Genomic DNA, 23,931 nt, shown 5'->3' with positions numbered 1-23,931 from the left:
CAGCAGGCTTTCAGGGACCTGACCCCACTGTTACAGAACTGAGTACCCTAGCCCTACTGGTTTCGTTTTGAGATAACATGGACTATAGAGGCAACCAGGCTTGAGTTCGGAAGCCATCTTTACCATTTCGTAGCTCTGGAATGCCCTCAGGTAGGCTGACGTGGGAGCCTCCATTCCTTCAGCTGTGCATTAGAGATACCAAGTCCTGCAGGGTTTGTTGTGGCCATCAGATGTGGTAACAACAATGAGCCTGGCACCATGCTCTAAGCATGGTCCTTCAGCACACACATTTTCCTCCCCTGGGTACCTGTTGTTGTGACACACATGCCCTGTCCCTTCCCTCAAGGCACCCAGACAGGCTACACCAAGTACAAGCATGCGGGGACACTTCCCTCCTTGCTCCCCCTCCAACTAATTTCAAACTGCAAAAAACAAACAAACAAACAAACAAACAAACAACAACAACAACAAAAACAAGAACTGATCTCTCTGTATGTTCTCCATGTAGAGCCGGGCACGTGATCATTTATAATAAACACTGCTTGGTACCAGGTGATGCCTACATACCCTATCCTGGCTTTTGGCAGAAGACAAATCAAACGCCAAAAGTCTCTCCCCATAAGGAGACTCTTAATTTCATCGAAGGGACCTAGATGGAAGCGATGCTCTGTAAAGAGGAAGAGGCTATTTGTTTTTCAGTTTCTACCTCCCACAGAGTGACAGTAGGAGGTGGTGAGTGATTCTTTGTCCCTCTGCCTTTGGTGAGCCTAAACCAGCAGAGAGTGGGTAGCACAAGCTCTGGGCATTGACATCTTCGGAGTCCTTGTCTTTGTAACCTGCCATCTTCAACACCCAGGGTCCTGGTGCTTTATGATAACTCTTCCTTGGGCTCAACCTGAAGAGCAGAGAAGCTCATTGTCAAATTTCAGAGAGCCACATGGAGATGGAGAGGCAGAGGCCCACACTAGGACTCAGCCTCACGATCTCTCTGTTGGTGCTCTGCTCGGATCCCTTTGCCCACTGGCGCACACAACCCCACAACCCCGGCCACTAAAGGCTGCAGCCTTCTCTTGAGAATTGCTGTTGACCACTGGGAGCCTCCTTGGTCCAGAAGAGCCTGGATGTTTACTCCCTCACCTCAGGGCAGTTCTCAGTCAATGGCATATTGATATGGGGGTACAATGACATGGGGCCAATATACTTGCCTCGAGGTGTGACAGCTCTCTGGTATCATTTATGCTCCAGAACCCCCATGTGACCAGGCTGAAGCTAGACCTCAGCTTTACTTAGAATCCACGTCCTTACCAGCTCCCTCTTCCACTTTATTTCTCCTTCCCCGCTCCCCTACATAGTAGCCCTTCAGACGTTACTCCCTCAGTACATCTCTTGTCCAGAATCCCCATGTCAGGCTCTGCTGCTAGGGACAGAGTAACCGAAGACACTCTCCTCCTCCATGTCTCAGGAATCTTCTCCAAACAGCCGGGGTGACAGTAGAACGCATAAACAATGAAAACGCCCAAAACAACCTAGCAGCGACCCCTGCGTGCCCGTCAGATGAAGAGGCAATGGTTAAGCAACTGACTTACTCAGTCTCGGGGAAATGCCAGCTCTCGATCTGCAAAGGCTGCAGGAACAGGAGAGAGCACTACTGTTCTCCTCTGGGTCACTCCAGTCTGGAGAATCAGAGCCTGGGTCAAGGTCACGACTTGGGAAATCAACAGACCCTGCAGTTCACCTTAATACCCTGTCCCAAGCAGCTGGGGATCTAGTGGCCTTCACCAAACACAACCACAGCCACATCAAACAAGCTCCTCTCCCCCCGCACCACCACCAAAGGAGAACTTTCATATTCTCTATACAAAAAAAGACACGGAGGCTCAGAGACTGCAAAACCCCAGAGAAGGCGAGAGACAAAGTCCCCAAGGAAAGCAAGTATTTCACAGACGGAAAAGTTCCCCACTGAATCGTCTAACTTCAATGATCTAACAGGTTTTCAACGTGACACTATGGCTTAGGGAAAAGGGAAAGGGCTAAACATTGGGAATCAGATCGGTGACTATCAAACATCCACTGGGCATTTCTCTGCAAAGGCCAGGTGAGTGACCCCCAGCTGCCCCCTACCCACTATTTTCAGGAAGCAGACTGCAGGCTGTGAGCACCCCTTAAGAGAAAGGGAAGCTAGAGGAAAGGCAGAAGCCTGATGAACCTGTACCCACAGAAGGTCACGGACAGGCAGATGACAAACACTTTGTCCCAAACAGTGAGAGCATGCTGGACTCCATCCAAGGTGTGGAGATATTATAACTCACCTCAGGACTGTGATCAGCATCCCAAGAGCAGAGGTGGGCGGATCAAGAGGAGATAAGGCCACAGGAGACTGAGCGAGGAGTCCAGCCATCCAAGGCAGTGGCATTGGCGAGAGACCCCTCCTCCCGCACTTTGTTCCCTCAATAAGGGAGCTGTGCGGTGGGTTATGCTTGGTGGAGCCCACGTAGGGGGAAAGGACACATAACATCCTACAGGAACTTGGAATGATATTGGCGGGGGGAAGGGTGATGAAGCACCAGTGTCAAGTTTATAAAGTAGATGATGCTCGAAGGCAAGTAAGACGGCATGTGGAAAGAGAATGGTGGGGAAAGAGACAAAGCGGGAAACGAAGGGAATGAAAACACTGTCTGTGGGGTGACCGAGGGAGGCTATGGAGTCGGGAGTGCGAGAGGCGCTAGGGGAGCCGAGAGGACACGGTCAGACAAAGTGGGAGAAAACGGGAACGCACTTTCTGAAAGAGGACCCCACATCACGGGCGCTCTTACAACGTACTCATTTTGGCCACAGATTCGGTCTACCTTTTACCAACAGGGTTTCCAGCTTCTCTGGAGAGATTTTAAAAATCGATTTAGGCAAAAGCACGACTGTTAGTAGTTGCCAAGGAGAGCTAAGGGTGACTAAAAAGAGGACTCACTTGTGGAAGCGTCTGTGATGTGATATTAACAAGGAGGCAGGGACTTGGGGAATGGAAGCTAGAGTGGTAGAATCTCTCTGCTAGAGGGGACACCTGACACTTTTCAGAGATTCATAAAAGCATTAAAATTCTGAAAATGTTGGACTAAGTTTGATGTTTATGTAAGTGATACGAAAGGTATTGGTGTGGTTTTTATTGATTGTCTGCTTGCTTGTAGTCCTGTAGTATACTGAAGACGATACTATACTGGCAGACGATACTACTTACTACCTGGGTGACTTGAAGCAAGAATCTTAACCTCAGTGCCTCTGTCTTCTCTTCTGTGAAATGGGAATAATAATACTTATATCTTTCAGTCATTACAAGGATCAATGAAGATAAATTACGTAAAGTTCTCAAACACAACAGGCCCTCGATTAATGCTTCTTTCCTTCACCCACATTCAGAAGACTAGTCCCAGAGGTGGGACTCATGGAAAAGTCAGGAAACCAGACAGCCACTAAATAGCAATGGAAGGAAGCAGTAAAGAAATGTTTTGAGGAAACGCCATGATTAGATAGCACGTAATACCAAGTATAGTTTACACACAGTGAGTTTACTGTGAGGGGAGAAAAGTGGAATCTTTCACAATATGGCAAGAGAGATACTGAAGAATTTTTAAGGCTTTAAATTCGTCATTTGGCTCGTCTGTAATGTGAAAACTGCTGGTTAAAGAAAATATGAGGTTTTAGGGGAGAGAGAACAAAGCATGTCCCCAGGCTCAGTATGGAAATGACAGAGACCAAGACCACCTGAACTGTGAAAGTCCAATTGTAAGAACTGTTCTTCTGGGAAATTTTGGTGGAGGACTAGGAAAGGCCCGAGATCAAGGGTCCAACGTATAAAGAAATCACTTTAGAAGTTTTATAAAATGGCAAAGACTGAAGTGAAAGGGGGCACAAGGGATCAATAGAAGTAGAGTTAAGGACTTAGGGGAGAATAATTTAGAAATAAGTTAGGCACAGAAAAAAGAATTGCCACATAGCGATTAATGATGAAATCAAGGCCATTTAGTAAAAAATAAGAAAAAAAATCTTTAGAAGGAAGCACATAGGGACCCAGAAAATGGATAAGGGATACTTTGTGCTCTTAGGTCTCTTTATTTAGCAAGTCTCCAAATGTAATATTTTTAAATTAATAGAGTCTGATGGAGAGAGAGGGGGAAAAAAGAGAACAGAGACAGACAGTAGACCAGTCGGGTAGAGAATGCATGACAGTTAGGAAATAAGGCCACTTCTAAAAGGCATTTTCAGTGGGTTTATTTTAGGCAGCTCGATTTACATATGATTGGTAAAATATTTTCCACTTCACACCATGGAGTCATGAACTCCTTCCCCTTACCAATAAGGGAGGACACAGGGGGTCAAAACTCAAGCCATAAAAAACGACCAGGCATTTCAGAAATGCTGCAAACAGCAAAGCTGATTCTGGGTTGGGGAGGCTGGCACTTACCTGTGTCATTTCTTTCATTAGTCCATTCAAAGACATGTTGAGTGCCTGTCATGTCCAGCCTCTGTGCTGGGTAATGGAGCCCCTAATTCTGGAGCGGAAATCGTCATGCAAACAGTTGTGATACAAAATGATCATCGCCTGCGTAGGGCAAAAGGAAGTTCAGGGCTGGACCCAGAAGAGTGCTTGGAGATCAGCTAGTCTACCATTTCTTTTATAGGTAAAGAAACAGAGGTAGGGAGAGATGAAGTGCTTAGACACAGTCACCAGGTAGTGGCCGAGCTAGGACTAGAACTGGGAGCTTTAGGAAGCTAATCTAAAGGCTTGCTCAATATGCTACTATGAAAATCAGTTTTATTTCCACATCCAACTATATCAGTAGAGTGTCATATTTCAAGGTAATATTTCTGATATGTTTTAGCAAGGAGACTGTAGAGATTTTATTATAATGCATCCACTTGCCTTCCTTCTGCTCCCATTCCCCACCTTCCATGATTAGGCAAATTCATCCCCAAAAATAGCGGGGAAGGAAAGCAAGGGAGGAGTCTGAGGAAACCTAAGCAAACACATGCACTCGGCAGATGGGTGTACAGCCTGCTCTAATAAGCATGTACCCCTCCTCCCTCGAAGTTGGTATTTCTCATTCCCATGGACATCTTAAGTCTGATCCCTAGGCAATGAATGATATCTTTTGCATGTTTTCAGTCCTGTCTCTAGAATTTTTCTGACTGCCTTTCCCTTATCAATGCTGCTGACTGTCCAGACTGCTCATTATACTAAGTTAGCTTTACTTCAAAACTTCTATCGCCTAAGAGAAGAGATCTGTCCGAGAAAGATGCCACCACCATATTTCTGTTGCCCAAGAGTAAAGCCTGAACTTGTAGGGGCTAATATCCATCTCATGATTGTTTCTCTTGGGCTAAAAGTGGTGCTTGGTTCCCACTGGCTTCCAAAGGAGCAACGGCAGATGGGCATCTGAAGACAGAATTAACTCAAGTCGTTTACATGAGGGTGTTCTCAATTGAGTGCCCTAGAGTAAACAGTAATTACATGTTCCTTCAAGATCACTCTCAGCCCGAGACAGGGAAAGAGTGAGGGATGGCTGACCGCAGTCCCCTTAACGTGCATATGTGCGCACAACGCACAGCCTGGCCACAAGTCTGGATTAGGAATCTCCTCCTAAGAGCCTGATGTCACTGCTAAGAGTCCCTTAAAATATACAAATCAGCCTCCTCCCTCCAGGGGCATCAGTAATTGCCTTACCCATTCCCATTCTTCTTTCCTTGCTAAGTACTCCTTAAAGATATACCATCAAGTATGTGGAAAACAAGCAATCCCCACTTAGTAACGCTGCACAAGAAGGAGGGATCAGGCCTTTGTAGAAAATACACTCCAGCGACTCCACAATTTAGGGACACACAAAACAACACATTTAAAACATTTCCTACCTTCCCACTTGCACTACTGGGCTCCAGCAGCCATCTAAGCCAGGCTGTGGAGAGCGGGTTTCCATGAGAGGTGAAAGGCTTGGTGAGGTCATCCCAAACCCCAGAAAGGCACTGGAATAACTCTCCCTTGGTTATGGGGTATGGAAATGCAGGGAATCATGGGGGGACCAGGGTATGCCTTTAGACTACTTCTAGAATAGCACCTTCTGCTATATTCGTAAGCTGTCCAGAGGGACTCTGAGAGGAATGTAGGGACTTTGAAAGTCTCCTTCCTTTTGGCCTTTTTTGGCATGAGGCCCTAGGAAATGATTACAACAGCCAGGATGACATCATCATCATCAACGACAGCAATGGCCTTGCACTGTTCAAGCACCTGTATGTGTATCTCCTTTAATCTTTACAACTCCATGAGGAAGGTTCACTTATCATACCCATTATGCAGATGAGGAAACTGAGTGTGCCATGGAGAGGCTGGGAAACTTGCTCAAGGTCACAGCTAGTACAGGGTGGACATGGGCCCAGCAACGTGGCTCTAAAGCCTCTTAGTCACCACCCGAACACTGCATGGAGATCGTCATGCAGAAGAATAAGTTAGTCTAATACTGGTAAGCACTTCCATTTTTAAAGGCATGTTGATGCTCTGATTCTTATTTTAGCTCTGTGCCCATCTCGTGAGATACTAGGAGCAGGTTTCAGCCCCTTCTTGCGGGTGGAAAAAGGAAGGCATAGAGGGACTTGCTGAGGGCGACCTGTTTGGCCACTCTCTTCCCAAATCCCAACTGTGCTGCTCTCTGTAGAGGCTGCCAAAGGGCTTTGAGCAAACCTGAGGAGCAAGTGCCCTGATGCTGGGGCTTCTCCAGACGTGTAGAGGCCTAATGTGACTTCCGGGGTGGAGGATTGTGAGGGAAGAGTACTAGGACCACAGAGGGATGAAACCATGGTCTCTACAAACTAAAAATCAAAATTAAGGAAGAATAGTTTGAACAAATGGTTCTCAACCGCTTTTGCACTGACCACCCAAGTATACTTAGAGATGGGGGAGGTGAGGAGAGAGAACAAGCTGAGGAAAATGATAGATGATAACAGATTGACTCATGATGGTAAAGGCATGAAGCCCAAGGAAAGCCATGTCTGGACCCAACACCTTGGATTAAAGGGACATAGGCTGACTGGCCTGTGGTTGCTGGTTATGTTAGGAATAAAAGGTACCAGGTCCATCTTGAACAAGTTCTAAAATGTAAACTTTTAGAGTTGGAGGGCCTAAAACATCTCTTGCAAGCCCTCATGTTATGATCAAGGGAACTGAGACCTCCAGAGCATGTGCTCCTCAATTACCACTGATCTGGAGGTGGAGTGGGGTTGGACCCACCTGGTACCCATTTCTGCCCATGGCACCCACTGCCCCTCTGTCCACCAGAGCCACAGAGCAAAGCAGCCCTCAACATTGGGCCTCCCTTCGGTTGACTTTGTCTTTTAACTTTTTATTTCAAAATAATTCTAGATTCACAGGGAGTCACAAAGAAATTGTCCAGGGAGGCCCTGTGCACCCTTTATCCTGCCCCTCCCAGCTGACTCGTCCACACACAGAGTTCTAATACGACTTGCACGTATATGTGAGGTCATAGGTCTCTTTCTGAGACTGACTTAGGCTTAGACAATTCATGACATTTCTTTCTCAGATCTTATCCTCTCCTTCTCACTGCCATGAACCCTAACACACACACACACACACACACGCACACGCACACGCACACACACACACACACGGCCTAATCAGCAATAATTTCACTCCTGAATATTGCTAGAAAGATCACTAAGCTAAGCTAATCAATTGTCTCAGCCAGCCACCAGTTCCCAAGAGATGCCTAGACTTTTTCATTGCTATCATTTAACCCTCAGCAGCCTGGGTTTTTATCCTGTCTTCCAAAGCAGAGCAGAAATGCTGTTCTGGGAAGAACCCAGCCCACGAGATGATGTTCCTGTCTCGCCACCGTTTGAAAGCCTTGTCTGTGCTAGTGGCAGGAGACGCTCCGAAACACGTCGGAAGGAAGGTCTTCCCCTGTGTGCACCACCCAAGACCAGCACGGTTACGGCAAGAGCAGGAAGACGGGCTCCACAAAGTGTGAACGGCCAGAGGAGGCAGGTATAGCCGGAAAGGGGAGAGGAGAGAGCATGGCGAATGAGGGAAACAGTCACCTGAAGAATACCAGGTTAGCAATTAAATTCGATATCAACTTAGACAAAGCTTTTTACTGAGCAGACTCAAATTCCCAGGAAGGTTTGTGCACATCTGAATAAAGGACACATTTTATTTATTTATTTATTTATTTTCTGGATAGAGGAACATCACAGCAGGAGAGACAGAGATGGGAGAAGGGCTGGGCCCCCATCAATGGGGCAGAAGTTGATGTATTTGAGGCAGGTGGACATTCATAACTTCAAACCACTCACCCTACGATGCAGGGACTGGAGTGGCCCCCTTGAGAGACGTGACTGTGTAAATCACTTTGTGTGCATTCCTTGAACACATACGATGTGCCAGGCACTGTGCTGGGCACTGGGAATTCGAAGATGAGTAAACAGTAAGGAGATAGTGACACTTGCAGTATTTAGTAGTGGTACCTCTAACTCTAGGAGGAAGAGCAGAGAGGAGAGAGAAGAACCTGGGGCACTTTATAAGTTTGGGTGGCGCTGTGATTCACGCTCTGATCCCCTGCTTCTGTCAGGAAACAAGTGGCTTATCAGTGGGGAAAGAAGAGGAGGGTTCATTGCCTTGCGGCACAGAGTCCCTACACAGAGACACATAAGGAGTGTCACGGACACTGAGACTGGGGACAGCCCATGAGAGGACACCTCCTCAGGAACTCCTGTGAGGCCCACTTGGTTCTTCGATTAATGTGTCAAGCGATCATGTTGAAAGAAAGGACAGAGCTGTCACCTGCTGCCCTGAAAATACAGCCTGCTGGCTTTGCAACCAGGACTGGCCTGGCCTGCTCTGTGGGAAGAGCCCAAACTGCCCTCTGACAACGGAGGGCGGAGAGGGCTACCGGAGTGGCTTGGAGACCCAAGAACAAAACCGCTCATTGGAATGTGAGCCGGTGTCAAGGGAGTTGATAAAACTCTGTTTCCACAGAGCAGAAACGCGTCAGTCAGGCCTTTTTTCCCTGACTCAGGACTGCTGTCCAAAGCCCAGCTCATAGCCTCTGTTCTCCTGCAGTGGTTTAAAAGCCCCAAGTTCTTTTCAGGTTGGGGTGCCCCGATCTCTGGTTTCTGAATGGAATAACCCATTGGAAGATGAAGCCGGATTCTTGCTGACAGAGGACTCTGCTCACCAACATTTAGGAAAAATAGCTAGTTACAGACTGAATGTGTCCTCCCAAAATTCATATGCTGAGGTCTTAATTCCCAATGCGATGGTGTCTTGAGGTGGAGCTTTGGGGAGGTAATTAGGCTTAGATGAGGTCATGAGAGTGGAGCCCCCATGATGGGATGCGTGTCCTTATAAGGAGAGAAAGAAAGCAGAGCTCTCCTCCACACGAGGACACAGTGAGAAAGCAGCCATCTGCATACAGAGACGGGCCTCACCAGAACCCCACTGTGCAGGCACCCTGATCTTGGACCGGCTTCCAGAACTATGAGAAAATAAATTTCTGTTGTTGAAGCCACCCAGTCTATGGTATTTTGTCACAGCAGCCTGAGCTAAGACACAGCCCCTTAGTGGGAAGTATAGAGACCTGTTTTTAGTGGTGTGACATGAATGTGTGCAGAAGTGACAACTTTGTGCTGAGCCTATAAATGTTACCACTTATTGAGTAAAGGGCTATCACTTCACATATGTTTCCTCTTCCCAATAACCCTATAAGGAAGGTTTTAGAATTATCCCCAGTCAGCAGATGGGAAAATCAAGACCTTTAAGGGTTAAGGAACTCAAATCTCACAGCTGAGAAACAGTGGTACTGGGACTTGAACCCTGGCTGTCTGACTCAGAGAGTATGCTCTTAATCACAGCTCTACGCCATCCATGCAAGGTACTTCTGGGGCAAGAAGGCGGGAATGATCAATGAGCTAGGCTTACAAAGGGGAATGAAACGTTGTCCCTGCTCTTGGCAGTTGCTAGCAGGATGAGGGAGACCCACAGAAACTATCGCACCTCAGGGGCTGATGCAGTAACGGAAGGAGACCAGCCAGGGGCTCCGAGAGGGAGATGCTAACCACGCAAGGAAGACCTCACAGAAAAGCTGATGCAGACGTGTTAAAAGTGCCCCCTTGACACAAGAAAGGGCAAGTGAGAGCACTCACGGGCCACTGAGCAGGGAGCACTGGGAGGAAGAGCCGTGCCCAGGCAGAGGAACGAAAAGCCATAGCTAAAATGCCAGCGGTCTGATGCCTCTGCCGACCTCCTGGAGCCGGGGGAAAGGCCAAGGTAAAAGACTAGACCCTGTTCATTTGGTCGGTGGCTGGAAAAAGGCAAGCATCCAGAGAGCACTCAGAATCCTCCTGTATCGGGTATTTCTGCCCTTCCTTTCCAAGCTGGAGAAGGAAACGGCAGTCCAGGAGAGCCAGGGCACGTTCCGCGGCCGTCTGGCTCCAACTTTCCCCTCTCCGCTACTGTACCCCTAAGAATGAGGGGAGAGAGTGGCCCGTAGAGAACTTAGACTCCTGACCTCGGCTTCGCCTTGATTTTGCTTGACCTTGGCCAAGTTGCTCCTCGCCTTCTCTGGAGGGAGACCAGGGAGTTCTCAGCCTGCTTTCTCCTGGGCACAGTGAACCAGAGGGGCTTCAATGTCCTCGTGTGCACAAAGCCGGGCAGAGGGACAGAGGGACCAGGGGACTCGGGCGATCACAAAGGGAAAGGGAAGAGAAGGGGCTTGTGGAGAAGTGGATTTGCTCTCAAAGGGAAAGACCGCCCTCCGCACTCAGCATTTCATGGGCAGGACGGAAATGGGGGGGATCCTCTCCCCCAGCTCCCCCAGGCAGCAGGCGGAACTCCCCAGCTGCTGGTAAATTGAGCCATTCTCCTGTCTCCGCGTTCTCACCTCCAGACTGGAGGAGGAGAATCGGTGTGGGGAGCTGAAAGCTCGCAGCCCCTCTAGGCCCTTGGCGAACCGAGGACCTGAGTCTGCTACGGGGGACTCTTTTCTGAACACATCAGCGGCCACAGTTTCCATTTTAGCTTTCTGAAATGATTCCCCTCTCACCCCACCTTCCACTTTGCCGAAGTTGTACAGCAGCCTCAACATGCTGATGGCTTAACTGGTTTAATTTTTTTCCCCAGCAGCCCTGAGGGGTTTTAACTCTTTCCTCCTGCAGAAACCCTGCTTTTGGAGCTGAATGTTTAAACTCTCACTGGGAGACTCATAAATATTCGGAGTCACTCTCTCCCTCTCTGTTTGATTAGGAAATGAGCCTTTAACTCAATGTAATCCCCAAGCCATTAACAAAAAAGCCCTCAACAGCTCCACTATTAGAATTTCACTCTTAACCCGCTGAGGATTGAATTAGATTAACATAACTACCCACAATCTGAGTTTATTTTCTGTGCCAGATAGAAATGTGTTTTTCAGGGAAGGCGAGAAGAGGGAGGGAAAGGAGGAGGGAGAGAGAGAGCTCACACAGGAGGATAATGAAATGTAAAAATAGAGATAAGAAGAAGATGGACAGATACACTGCAGAAGTGATGGGGAGAAGGAGCCGTGCATGGTCTTTGGTTTAAAAATCCTGCCAGCTGCCATTTTTTATTTATGGGGCATTTGGAGAGACCTCAGCTATGTAAAAATGTTTGAATTAGGGGATCGCTTTCCAGGCATTTGTGATTCCCTCTTCCTCGAGAGATTGATGGTCCTGCACCTGAGCCTGCTGTATTCCAAAGCACCTGCTCATTGGCCCCACTGTCCCCAATTTGAGAGGAGGTGGGGCCGGATTTCCATGTGCTTGAGGGAGGGGGGACGCATAAAACCACAGAGCCCACAGACAGGCAACTGCGCACTTACGTTCTGAGAAATAAACAATGACAAGGATGGAATGGGTTAGATTTTGCAGACATGAAGTCACAGACAACTCCATGACCAATTGCATTTAAGAAATCAGTTTGGAAAAAAATGAGTTTGACGGAAGCTTGGTCCACATAAAATTAATCGTTATTGAAGCAGAAACTAAGTAATCAGAGGCTGCCGTATGCAAATGTATTGAAGTTTCCCCAAATTGCATCTCTATCACTAAACCCCGAGGGGAAAAACCATATCCTGAACTCGAAGATGAAAGCCAGGCCCTGCATCACACTGCCAAACAAGTCCCCCTCCCACCCCAAAGCATCCACAGGTAGCCAAAGGAAGGAGCGGTTCTTGCCTAAATGTTCCAACAAATATTTTTCTCTCTCAACTGCTATCGCTAATGAGAACACTGGATTTGTTCAGAAATTCGGGACTCTCTCCTGCTGCATTTCACCGTGGGCCTCCAGCAGGCTCCAGTGTACTCGTTCAGGAAGAGAGGGAATAGTTAGCTCTTGTATTAAAAAGTTAAAAAATATCACACTTTCTCTAAAAAGCCAGCGAGACCTGAAAGTCCTAGGATAGAAGTTCAGTTTTGCAAATAGCTGACTGCTGTGATTTCTGAATGCAACGTCTCAATCACTCGATTCACTTGAGCTTTAATTAACAATAACCCACCAAATCCCACTTCGGCATTATTGTGGGGAACCTGAGCAGGATGTGTTTAGCAAAACAGAGCCCTTCGAACAGAGAACACAAGAATGCTGCACGTGTCATATGTTCAACTCCTGCTCTTTTTTTTAGTTCATTTCTTATACTTTACTCTCCATACTAGGTTTTAAATGGTGGCATTCGCACACCCCTGATTTCATAATGAACCCTTACTCTAAATTTCTCCACCAATGAATGTGGACTTACCACCTGAATGTGCAAAGTTTACCTTCTAATTTCTTAGTCCTTCCAGGTCCCTATTCTCCTCTCCAAAATAAAATGCAGGTGAAAAGAAAGAACCAAGAGAAGGAAAGTGAAAGTTTCATAAAGGTCAAAATTAAAATGAGATCAAATTGCCTCTCTAAATATATGTGTGTATGTCCATATTATTTAACTTTCAAGTTAGATTGGCTGCTAAAATGATTTTTAATGAAAAACAATCCGGACATAACCATTTCGTTCAATGCTTTTACATTGTTGGAAAGATTTCTTTGTTAGGATATTATTGTTTTCCCAAAAGAATCAAGTAGTCCTTAATGAGATGGTATAGGGTAAGCACTGTATTAGTAAATACAAACCCAGGAATTATTAGGCTTGTAGAGAAAATGAGATACAGTTTAAAAGTTGTATATAATGTACATTAAGCATTCCTTTGTAAATAATATATAGCATATCTCCTCGAGTGCAGAATTTTTAGTTAATACTATGCATTTTCCAAAGTCCCAAATGTCCCACAGGAAGCTTGTCGGGTGTTGGCCATGTGGACCACCAGACAGCATCTGGGGACTGCCCTCTCTGGGAGCCACCAACGTATTCACAGAGCCTGCACTCTGAAACAAGTACTGCTTTGACAAGAGTTGTGATATTAAGTTTCTTCCTTCTAGAAGGATGCAGAGCGAGGCATCTACGACACTCCACGCCTGGCCTCATCCTTTCAGAGGCTCTTCTTCTCCCAGCCCCCACCCAAGGGCCCCTGTCAGGGTGAAGAAAACTCACCAAACGGGTGAGCCAACGAAAGCCTGTAAGGCGAGACAAATCGTCAGCTCTCATCTTGACTTCTCAAAGCAAACTCACTCCATGGAGGAAAAAAAAAAAAAAGTCATTTTCCTTTGAGGCGCTATCGAAAAGCTGGTCAAAGGGATTGTCATGACTCTCCCTGAACCTGGAAGCTCCCAGGTTGAACCCAAATCTGCCGGGAGTCCTCCATCATCACCTGTCCTGTGTGCACTGAGTCTTCCCTCTGTAACCTTCCCAGCTCACCCAACTGCCTGAGCTGCCAGCAAATAAAAGTTTTCACGCTGGGAGACATAACCACCCCACTGAGCTGCATGTAAACTTTCCCTTGCCCTTTTGATTTACTTACTTTTTCTCAGCGAAAACAAATAAAAATAAAAGGGAACCTACTGCTTCCAAACGAGTTTGTGTAACCGTCCCGCCAGCCGTTCCCGGGTCCCTCTGACCTTCCCATGACAGTCTGCGAAAGGCAACGTTTCCTCTCAGCCACCCAGAGATGCTTTACAGTGCCGAAAACCAGGATGAAAGAGCAGGCATGGGGAGATATTTTTATCCATTTAAAAAAAGAGAGAGAGAGAGAGCGAAAGGGAGAAAGGGGGTGTGTAGGAAAAAGGACAGGAAGGTGCAGGGCAGATTCTGGGCGGAGAAGGAAGAAGTTGTGGTACTTACATGCTTGGGGCCGGGTGAGGACTGGGCTGGAGGAGAAGGTCTGCCCCTCAGGTGTTTCCAGTGGCTGATGACTCGCTGCTCAGCTCCTCCGGCACCAGCTGACAGTCCCCTGTCTGTGTCTCTTTGTGACTAAGGACACAGTACTCCCAACCTATAAATAGATCCCGACTCCGTGATTGATATAACAGGCAGCTGACAGAAAAAAAAAAAAAAAATTCCCACAACCATAACCAGGTCTTAAACAAAACAGCAGAAAGCTCTAGACTTTCAACGCCACCGAGCCCCACGCAGACTACACAGCCACTGATGTGCACTGGAAAGTGAGAAAGAAACATATACAATAAAAGGGGAGAGGATCAGGGGGGAGGACAGAACGAGGGGGTAAAGTGTGAAAGACAGTTACTTCTCTAGTGGTGGAGCAGTCACTTGGGGTCACAGGAGGGAGCCAGGGACTGACGGTCAGCAGAGAGAGCTGGGGGGGGGGGGGGAGGAGCCAGGGCAGGAGGTCCTGACCCCCGTGAAGGAGAGGCCCCAGATCCTGAGCCCAGTGGCTCTGTCAGGGCTGAAGGCAAAGTCCTGACTTGGGAGCATTCGTCAGCGCAAGCGCTTTCCACGAAAGTTTCCATTCCTTCTGCCAGATCAGGAGGAAGGGAGGGAGTAGACGGAGCTTTCCTAGCTTAGGGGCCAGGCAGGCTCTTCAGGGGACCCACGAAGGCTCCTGGAGGGCGCAGGTTGGGGATGGAGTCAGCAGTCACCTGTGCCTGGCGAGGCAGGGTCCAGTGGGCCCGGTCACAGCACATAATGGGTTTTTAAAAAGACTAGGGATGATATTCCTGACAAGAAAAGAATTGCCCAAACTTGATAGGTCTTGGGGTGCTGGTGTCTCTACTTTTTTTCAGAAAGATTTCCAAGGAGACTAAATTGTCAGAAGTTTCTTCAGTCTTTGGGATACTGGAGGGTCTCTAAGAAACACTGCCTGCCCTAGTTTCTGCAAAGGTGGGACAGCCTTTCTGGGACAGGCCAGCCCAACTCTGAGAGCTGAGCCACAGGGCAAAGTTTGCAGAAGGTGGAAGAGTTGTGGAGAGATGACGGAAAGATGGGCTAAGAACTAACCAGGTGAGTTCCAGGTCACCTGCAGCCTCCCATCCTGACATCTGGAGACTCGCTTGCTTTGGTCACACAAAGACCACCTGCCTTGATGATCCGGTTACTTGTGCACACTGATGTAGGTGGAATTTCAGGTGACATTCCCCTTTTAGAGGGGGATGTCCTTCTAGAGGGGTCGTAGGACCAGACCCTTGTTGGTATGGTCAAGGATAGGTCCTTTACAATCCTTAAAACTTCCCAATCCCCAATTTTTAAAAAATGAAGTTGCATTTCTTCTAATCTTTTACTCTCCAGGTTACCAGAAACTATGGAGATGGGGCAGGACCCAGACTGCTGAGGTCAAAGCTTATTTAACATGTAGAACCTCAAACATTTCCACTGAAGACTGCCACTGCAATATAAGCTCCGAGAAGGGAAAGACCATGTGTTTGCCTTATTCACCATCGTGTCCCAGTGCTACCATGACACCTGACACATGGTAAAACTTTCCTGAGTGTGGATTAAGTATGGATTGACTGACTGAATGAATGAGTAGATGAATGAACAATGCCTAAAGTACCCACCGTTTCTGCCAGAAATAGTGAGTCATTCCTTTAGACTAACACATTCTCTCTAGAAATGTGTGTGTTATGAGAGCACCCCACAGGAAGTTAAAGAATCGCGGGATGGGACTTCAGGCAGGTATAGACTGACTGATCCATGAGTTATCCATAGTTTCATCTGAGAACCACTGTGCTCTGGACATCAGGCCAGTGTGGCCACCACACACTTCCTTTGATCAGGCTTGAGCGCACATGGGGTCCTCGGTGAGTTTAGTTGCTAAGCAGGCAGATAACCCTGCCCAGAGGGCTCTAGATTTCCCATGCTGGAGCCAGAATTACTTCCTCACATGTTCACCATTTACGGTCAGCCTTCTCCTTCCTCTCCTGATGCAAACTGAGGACTTCCCTTCATTCGCTGTCTCTTAAAATCTCCAGCTGTGCCCACTCAGATTCTCCTTGACCCCTCCCTGAAATCACGCCAGAGGCTTTCTTGCGGTGGCTGCAGCCTCTCCTAGAGCTTCCCCAGCCACTAGCACAGTGTCTGGTCTGTAGTAGAGCCTCTAGTGAATGGGTTGAACCAAGCCGCTCCTCCTAGAAGCCATCCTTCTTAGAAGCCCTTGTGGGGCCTTGATTTGGGCTTTTTACCTCCAGGTCGATCTCCGAATCACTCACAGTCTCAGTCTCAACTCTCTCAGCTGAATCGAGCTTTGGTGTCTTCTCCCTCTGAGTGGCTCTTTGCTTTCAGGAGGCTCTTAATAGCCTCACTTCCTCACCATAAAGCCTCCCCTGCTTCAAGAGCCAGGCTCCTGGGCCACCCGGAGCAGAGGCACACACAGACACACATCCCAGCAGTTAAAGTGGTGACTCTGGATCAGAACTCCTGGGGTTGGAATCTTGCTTCTTCCCCTTAGCACTGCGAAACGGGTGAAATCCTTTAACTTCTCTGTATTTCAGTTTCCCTATCTGCATCTACGTCCTGAGATTGTCATGAGAACAAAATGACTCAATGCAAGTAGAGGTACCTGACACAAGAGAAGTCTTCCCTAAGTGGTCCAGGCAGCATTACCGCCCCCCAGGCCCGCCCCTGCGCTCCTTCTGAAGGCCCCTGCCTATCTTAGCCACATTGCTTAAGCTTGCTTTGGTCCTTCCTCAAAAGCTAGAGGTGGCCCTGGGAGGACAAACACCTGACCATGAGAACTGCTTTGGCCTGCGGAGCCTGGCCAGAGGTCAGAGGTCAGAGGTCAGGAAGGGAAAACTGTGTGAGGACTTTTGGGGTTTTAGTGTGTGAGCCCAGGAACAGATGAGGGGAAGGACAGGAGGGCCCAGAGGACCCTGAATCTCTCCCCCAACTACCCTACCACCCAAAGAGCCAGGTTCATGACACCCCTCCCTCTACACTCTCCTTTTTGCCGAGATGCTGCCCACCCTGAGTATTCTGAGTACCCTGCACCCTGGAAAGCTTGGGTGTCCCACCTTGAGCCTCGGATTCAGCAGCTGCCCAGAACATGGCTTTTTAAAAAGCGACCAGAGTATCACCGCAAGCCCAGCGATTTTACCTATTACTCTCTGAGGTTATGAGCTCTACTTCCTCCTTCAAAGGTAACTTCTTGAGTTTTCTGTATTTTTTTTTTAACATTCAATGTATGTTGTTGTTTTTTTTTTATTGTCAAATACACATACCACAAAGTTCACCATTTTAACCATTTTACGGTGTACAAATCAGTGCATTTAATATACTCGCAATGATGAGCAACCATCCCCACTGTCTATTTCCAGAGCATTTTCTTCACCCCCTAAAAAGAAACCGTATCCAGCAAGCAGCCACTTCCTACTTCTCTTTCTCCCCCAGTCGCTGGCAAACACTTATCTGCTTCCGTCTGCGGATTCGCCTAGCCTGGACATTTTGTACAAATGAAATCAGACAATACGTGGCCTCCTCCGAACCTTTTAGCCCCATGTGTCCGTCCTGTGGAAACAAGGAGCCAGAACATTTTGTGGCGCTTCTTGTTTTCTGCGGTCCACCGGCCCTCCATTCGTCTGCCTCCAGCCCCGTTCTTGCCCCCACGTCTTGAGGTGAGCTTTCTGGCTCAAAGATTTGATGAATATTTGTGAGCAGCCACTATGTGCCAGCTGCTTGCAATGGGTTTCCTTGCGATGCCCTCACTGCCAACACATAGGAAGGATTTTATTCTCTTGTATTAGTTTGCTAGGTCTGCCATAACCAATTACCACAAACTGGGAACCTTACAGCAACAGAAATGCATCGTCTCACAGTTCTGGAAGCTGAAAGTCCAAGCCGCACACGCTGGCAGAGTTCGTTCCTCCCCAGGGCTGCGAGGGAGAGTGTGTTCCAGGCCTCTCTCTTTGCTTCCTCTGATTTGTTCAGGAACTTCGGCATCTCTTGGCTTGTAGAAGCATCACCTGATCTCTGCCTTTATGCTCACCTGGCATTCTCCCTGTGTGTGTGTGTCTGTCTCTGTGTCCAAAAGTCCTCTTTTTATGAGGACACAGTCATCCTGGACTAGGACCCCCCACACTGTGACCTCTTTTTAACTTGGTCATATGCAAAAACCGTTTCCAAACAAGGCCACATTCATAGGTTCTGGGGGTTGGATGTCAATATCATTTGTGGGGGGCGGGGGAGGGGGCACACCATTCAACCCATAACATCCTTTGCAGTGGAAGCAACTAAAAGTTTGGGAGGTTTTACAGTCAATATGAGACAGAGCTGAGTGAATGTCACCATGAAGGAGACATGGACAGAGGAAGGCGAGGCCTGGACAGCCCCTCTGTGCTGTAGGGACGCTGGCTCCTGACTGGCTCCGTGCCACTGGACTCCATTTGGCTTGCTCCAGCGCCATTAGTGCCGGCACATCAAGGTGACTTTATACTGTTTACAAGGGCCACTGAAGGTACAGTCATCCCTGCCCCCACCGGCTTATCAACACATTTACCTTTCAGAATTCCCTAACAGACTGCAACGGGGAGGGGCCGGCAGGGACCCGCAGCCCAGGAAGGGCCCGCATTCATTTTATCTGGAAAGAAAAATCTATCTGCTTGGGAACAGACCTAAATACAACACATCGGTGCAGCGAGGCCATTAATCATCCTCTGCTGGGACACAGGAGAGCAGGGAGCGGCCATTGTGGGCACTGGCTTTACACACAAGGGCCAGGTAGAGCCAGGGACACCTCCGGCTCTCTCCCCTCTGGAGGGTATTCTATAGGAATTAAGTCGTGGGTAACACAGCTAGAGGCTGGAGACATCTTGCATATGAGGAGGGAGGGACAGTCTGAGCCCATCTAGGTGATTGGGGCTGAAAGGAGCTGCTCCCCGAAGCAAATACCACCCTCCTCCACAAGGCGTAAAATACCTCTTGACCAGCACCAGGGAACTTCCGGGCCCAGCAGTTTGACACATGCCTGCGATCCCCTTGGGGGATCCTATACTCTTCTAAGAGGCACCAGAATGGGGTAATAATAGAAGACCTAAGGCAGGGCCAAGGCAACAAATCAAAGGCCCCAAGACTCCCAGGTTCTGTTGCTTCCATTCTTTTTCCCCAGAGAACGGCCCTACCCTGCCGCCCAATCAGCCTACACAGCATCCCATAAACAAGCCGCCCCTGCTGGCTCCATTCCTAGCTCTACTGCCTTCCCTCTCTTCTCTAATTTCTACCCATTCTTCGCAGTCCAGCTCCAGTGCGGCATCCACCTGTCCACTCCCTGCCCACCAGGGTCCTGACTGCAGGTCTCCCTTCCATCTCATACGTATTGTTGTGTCCCTACCGCATCCCACTTTGCTTTGAGCTGTGTGCTGTCTTCTCACGTGTATTTGCCTCATGTTACAATAAAGCAGTAATAATGGAAATAAGTCACCATGTACTGAGCACCTACCACGTACCAGGGTCTGTGCAAAGCACCTGATTTACATGACCTCATTTAATCCCTACGATTACCCTAATAGGCAGGGGTTATTTTTTCCCATACATCATCCAGGAAACTGAGTCAGAGGTGAAGTGACTTGTGCAAGGGTGCACAGCAGGTAAGTGGTAGAGTCGGGATTTGGATCCATGTTTGCCTGATTTGAAAGCCTGTGTGATCCTAGCCACTGTTTATCCATCTCTGCTATAGTCTCCTACCCACATGGCTCTTTATGTTCAGGGGATAAAATCCAAGTCCATTGCCTGGCTCTAACCTATATTTAATAATTCGGCTCTAGCCTATGGTCCTGGTCACATTTCTCATCAGGCCTTGCCTTGTGGAGCTGTTTCCTCTACAACGCTGTGCTCTCTGTCATGCCTCTGCCTGGAACATACCATTCGGCCTTCAAAACCCAGCTGCACTGTCACCTCCTCTGGAAGTCTTTCCCTACGCCAGCCACACCTTGCTCTGTACTCCTACAGGAGCGCTGTGTGACACGCTCTGATCTAGCACTGACCGTACAGCACTATAAATATTATAAATATTTGTTCTCATATTGGTCTCTATCCCTGGAGTAGCTCCTACAAGTTGAGGGCTGACTTTTTTCATGTTTCTGTCATCCTCTGTCCCGCCACACACCACTGGTACTCTAGGTCCTGGCATTTACTAGGTTGCTAATAAATGTCTATTAAATGAATGAATGAAACTAATGAATTAGGAAATGTACAGTAAGAGGGTGAAGAGTGAGGTAAGAGATCAATATAGGATGAGGAAGAAATGGTCCACAGGGCTGCTGGAAGAGAAGGTTGTGTACGGCACAACTCCAGGAGGCACCGTTCATGTGCCAGTCCTGGAATCATGCAGGTTACAACCTGGGCAGCAGCCGCATAGACAGAACTGACTTCGGAAGGCATAGGCCCTTTTCCAGGGAAAAAAATAACCAGCCAGTTAATATGAGTTGGAAGGGACTTTGGGAAAAGGGACCGTAGGTGAGAATTAGAGAGGAGGAGCCTGAACAAGTTTGGCAGACATGATCGGTTGCTTACCCTACAGTCTTTCCCTACTTCCTTTCCTGGATGGCTGGCCCTGTCACATACTGTAGGAGCTAAAAATGCCACTTGTGTTCCTAGCCTTCCTTGTAAGGATTCCATGTGTCCCCGTCAGATGAGACGTAAGAGGGCGTCTGTCGGGGGAGAAGGGGCATTTGGGCAATCTTTTCCTCTATGATCGAGAGAGAGAGAGAGAGGCAGGGGAAAAGAGCCTCAGAAGTCATCTTGCAGCCGTGAAGAGGCATGGAGATGAAACTCCAGTGTGCAGAAGGCAGAGCACAAGAAGGGAAGAGGCTTGGTGCCTGGACGGCATCAGTGACCCACCGAACAAAAACCAACCCTGGAACACATACTTCTTGTTGCAGGAAATGATGCATGTTGTAATTGCTTGAATCATTATTAGTTATTTTTCTGTTACTTATATCCCAAAGTATTCTAACTGATGTATTGGGGTAGGGGAGATCATGTGAAAAGAGGCAATGTAAGCTGGGAGCCAACCAGTTAATGTGAACTATGTAAATTAGTAGAAAAACTCTGAGACTTCACAGGTTAAGCATCCTCAAATGCAAACATTGGTAGAATAATGTCAATAGTGTAAATTCAATTTCATAGTTTTGGTTATTCCATTGCTCTCTGGCTTAAGTGCAATTAGTTGGCACTGTCTCCCCTTAACTTTAATCCAATGGCCTCCGCATCCCAAATGATTAGTCTTTAGGCCAGAAAAAAAAAATCGTGCATATTTAGTAACACTTTACAAAATAATCTTCTGTTAAGTCACAATAAACTCAGGCAGATGGGTCCAGATGAGGAAACAGCCCATGGCCAAGTGACAGCAGTGGGGATTGTCACTTTCTCTAAATCAGTTGCGCCTCTTGCGCAAGTTCCGTGGAGAGCTCCTTTTGCTTTGGAGCCCTTACTATATGCCAGACACTCTGCAAAGAATGTCACATGTGTTAACTTGTCTGACCCTCACCGGCGCCCTATGAAACGGAGACACCATTCTCATCCCCGTTTTACAGATGAGGGAACTGAGGCAGAGGGAGGTCCTGTAGTAGTCCTACCTTGAAAGACGCAGAGTTGAGAGATGAACCAAGTCAGTCCCGCTCCAGACCTCCACACTTCCCCCACAACCTGCCCAAGGGCGGGGGCAGAGCCTTCCTGAAAGAAGAGAAAGCAGGTCTGTGTTTATGGATCCGCACCCTTCCAGGAAGAACCCTAGAGCCTATCTAAGCAGCTCTTCGTCTCTGTCTCAGCCAGCCTTTTTTTAATAAGGGTTCTGCTGGCCATCCTTCTGTTGGCAAACTCCAAGATCCAAACTTCCCTCCCAGCGCTGACACCCACACTAGTGTGTGTGGGGTGGATGGTGGGGTCCCTATTGCCTCCATGCCAACTACATGAGGCTTCTTTAATAAACAACCTGGAACTCCACAATCTTTCCCCATAGATTGCTTGGTATTTGCCTTCAGTAGATTCAGAAGTAATTAAATTACCGTGCAACCAGCCTGCAAATCTCAGAAAAAGACCTGAACTAAAATAAAGCCCTACTAATTCAGACAAATTAAGGAGAGGGATGCGGGGAAACCAAAAGGAACTGTGGCTTTCCTTTGAAAAGAAACACATTTTTTACATTACAAGTAGTTACAGTAAATCACACTAAACATTAATAGCAGCCAAATGGAGTTCTTGCTGAGTTTGTGTGAATGAATAAATAAAACTAATTTTAATTAGCATATTCCTTGTATACAAATATCTTCTATTAATACTCTTTTGAGAGCTTGTTGTTTGAAGGTTAAACATTTATTCATTTATCCAACAGGCATCATGGAGAATCATTGTCGAGAGTCTACAATGTGCTACTATGTGCTCTGTGCTAGAAGCTGAGGATAACGAAATAAACAAGATTTAGAGGATGCCTTGGAAGAATCTATGCAAGGAAGTAAATTATGATACAATATACTAAGATTTATTGGAAATATATAAGCAATGAACAATCCATGGAAATGAGTCTCCCTGAGAGGAGATAAAAGAAGTATCTGCTGGGAAGGTGATATTTGAGCTGGGTTTTGAAGGATGAATAAGAGTCTGCCAGGAAAGTAAAGGTGAAAGGCCACGGTGGAGCAGGGGCCCAGCAATGATGCCCCAAAGGGCTACTCATCATTCATATGAGCGATGGCTCATGTATCGCAAATTGTAAATTATGAGTAGTTTTCAAATAGATGATTTAACCCAGAAAATATTTTAAATACAGAAACCCTTCTGATACAGAAAATTGCAAAAGCTAATAAATGCCCACGTACTTGCTACCAAAATGAATGAATGCTAACCTTATGTCATTAGCTACAGTTTTTTGTTTTGCTTTGTTTTGTTTTTAAGAAACAAATTTACATCGAGACACTGACACTGCTCATTAGGTGTTCTGTCACCTGCTCTGGTGGCCCCGTCCCTAACCGCTCTCCCTGGAGCAGACCCAGCTCCTTTCCTCTTTGTCAGGGGCCTCTGCTTATTTCCCCTATAGCATCTCCCACAGCTTGAGGTCACCTTGTTCATTCGTTGATTTGGTCCCCACTGTAAGGCCATCTCTGTAAAAGAGATACCTGGAATGTCTTATTTAACGTGGGACCCTCCATGCTTGACATATATTAGGTGCTCAGCAAATATTTGTAAAGATAGGAAAGGTGGGTAGGAGAAAAAGAGGGAAGGAGGGAGAGCTTATAGGTCAATTCTTCAAGGATGGAAACAGAGTCTTCAGTTGAAGAGACCTTAGTGAAAGAAGGAACAGCAATTCAGTCTAATTCCACACATACTTTTGGAGGACCTCCAATATACAAGCCTCTGTGGGAGGTACAGGACAGGCCCCACCCCCAAGGGTCTTACCCTCAAGGAATACCAGATGCTCCAAGAGCTGGTCCCAGGGTAGGGGTGGTTTGAGGTGTCTCTGGAGGATTTGGGAAGTCAGTCCCAGTCAGGCCCCGAGGGCTGGAGACAAGAGTATCAAATCCTTGGGCAGTCAGAGATGGCTAGGCTTGTGGCAGGT

At 47.5% G+C, this 23,931-nt stretch overlaps 1 protein-coding gene across 1 annotated transcript in view; it reads right to left on the bottom strand.

Annotated features, from left to right (window-relative positions):
- ESRRB (estrogen related receptor beta) overlaps positions 1-14,779 on the bottom strand; it is a 158,089-nt gene extending 143,310 nt beyond the window's left edge. Inside the window, exons 1-2 of the mRNA XM_016156639.2 lie at positions 14,683-14,779; positions 14,280-14,430 (exon numbers count right to left, since the gene is read on the bottom strand). Of these exons, the coding sequence (XP_016012125.2) occupies positions 14,280-14,281 (2 nt within the window). The 5' untranslated portion in view covers positions 14,282-14,430; positions 14,683-14,779. The remainder of the gene's footprint in view (positions 1-14,279; positions 14,431-14,682) is intronic.
- Positions 14,780-23,931: the final 9,152 nt, after the last annotated feature.

This window comes from Rousettus aegyptiacus, unplaced genomic scaffold, assembly GCF_014176215.1.
Source record: "Rousettus aegyptiacus isolate mRouAeg1 unplaced genomic scaffold, mRouAeg1.p scaffold_m13_p_3, whole genome shotgun sequence".
In the NCBI taxonomy this organism is placed as follows: Eukaryota; Metazoa; Chordata; class Mammalia; order Chiroptera; family Pteropodidae; genus Rousettus; species Rousettus aegyptiacus.
This window is presented reverse-complemented; position numbering and strand designations above follow the sequence as displayed.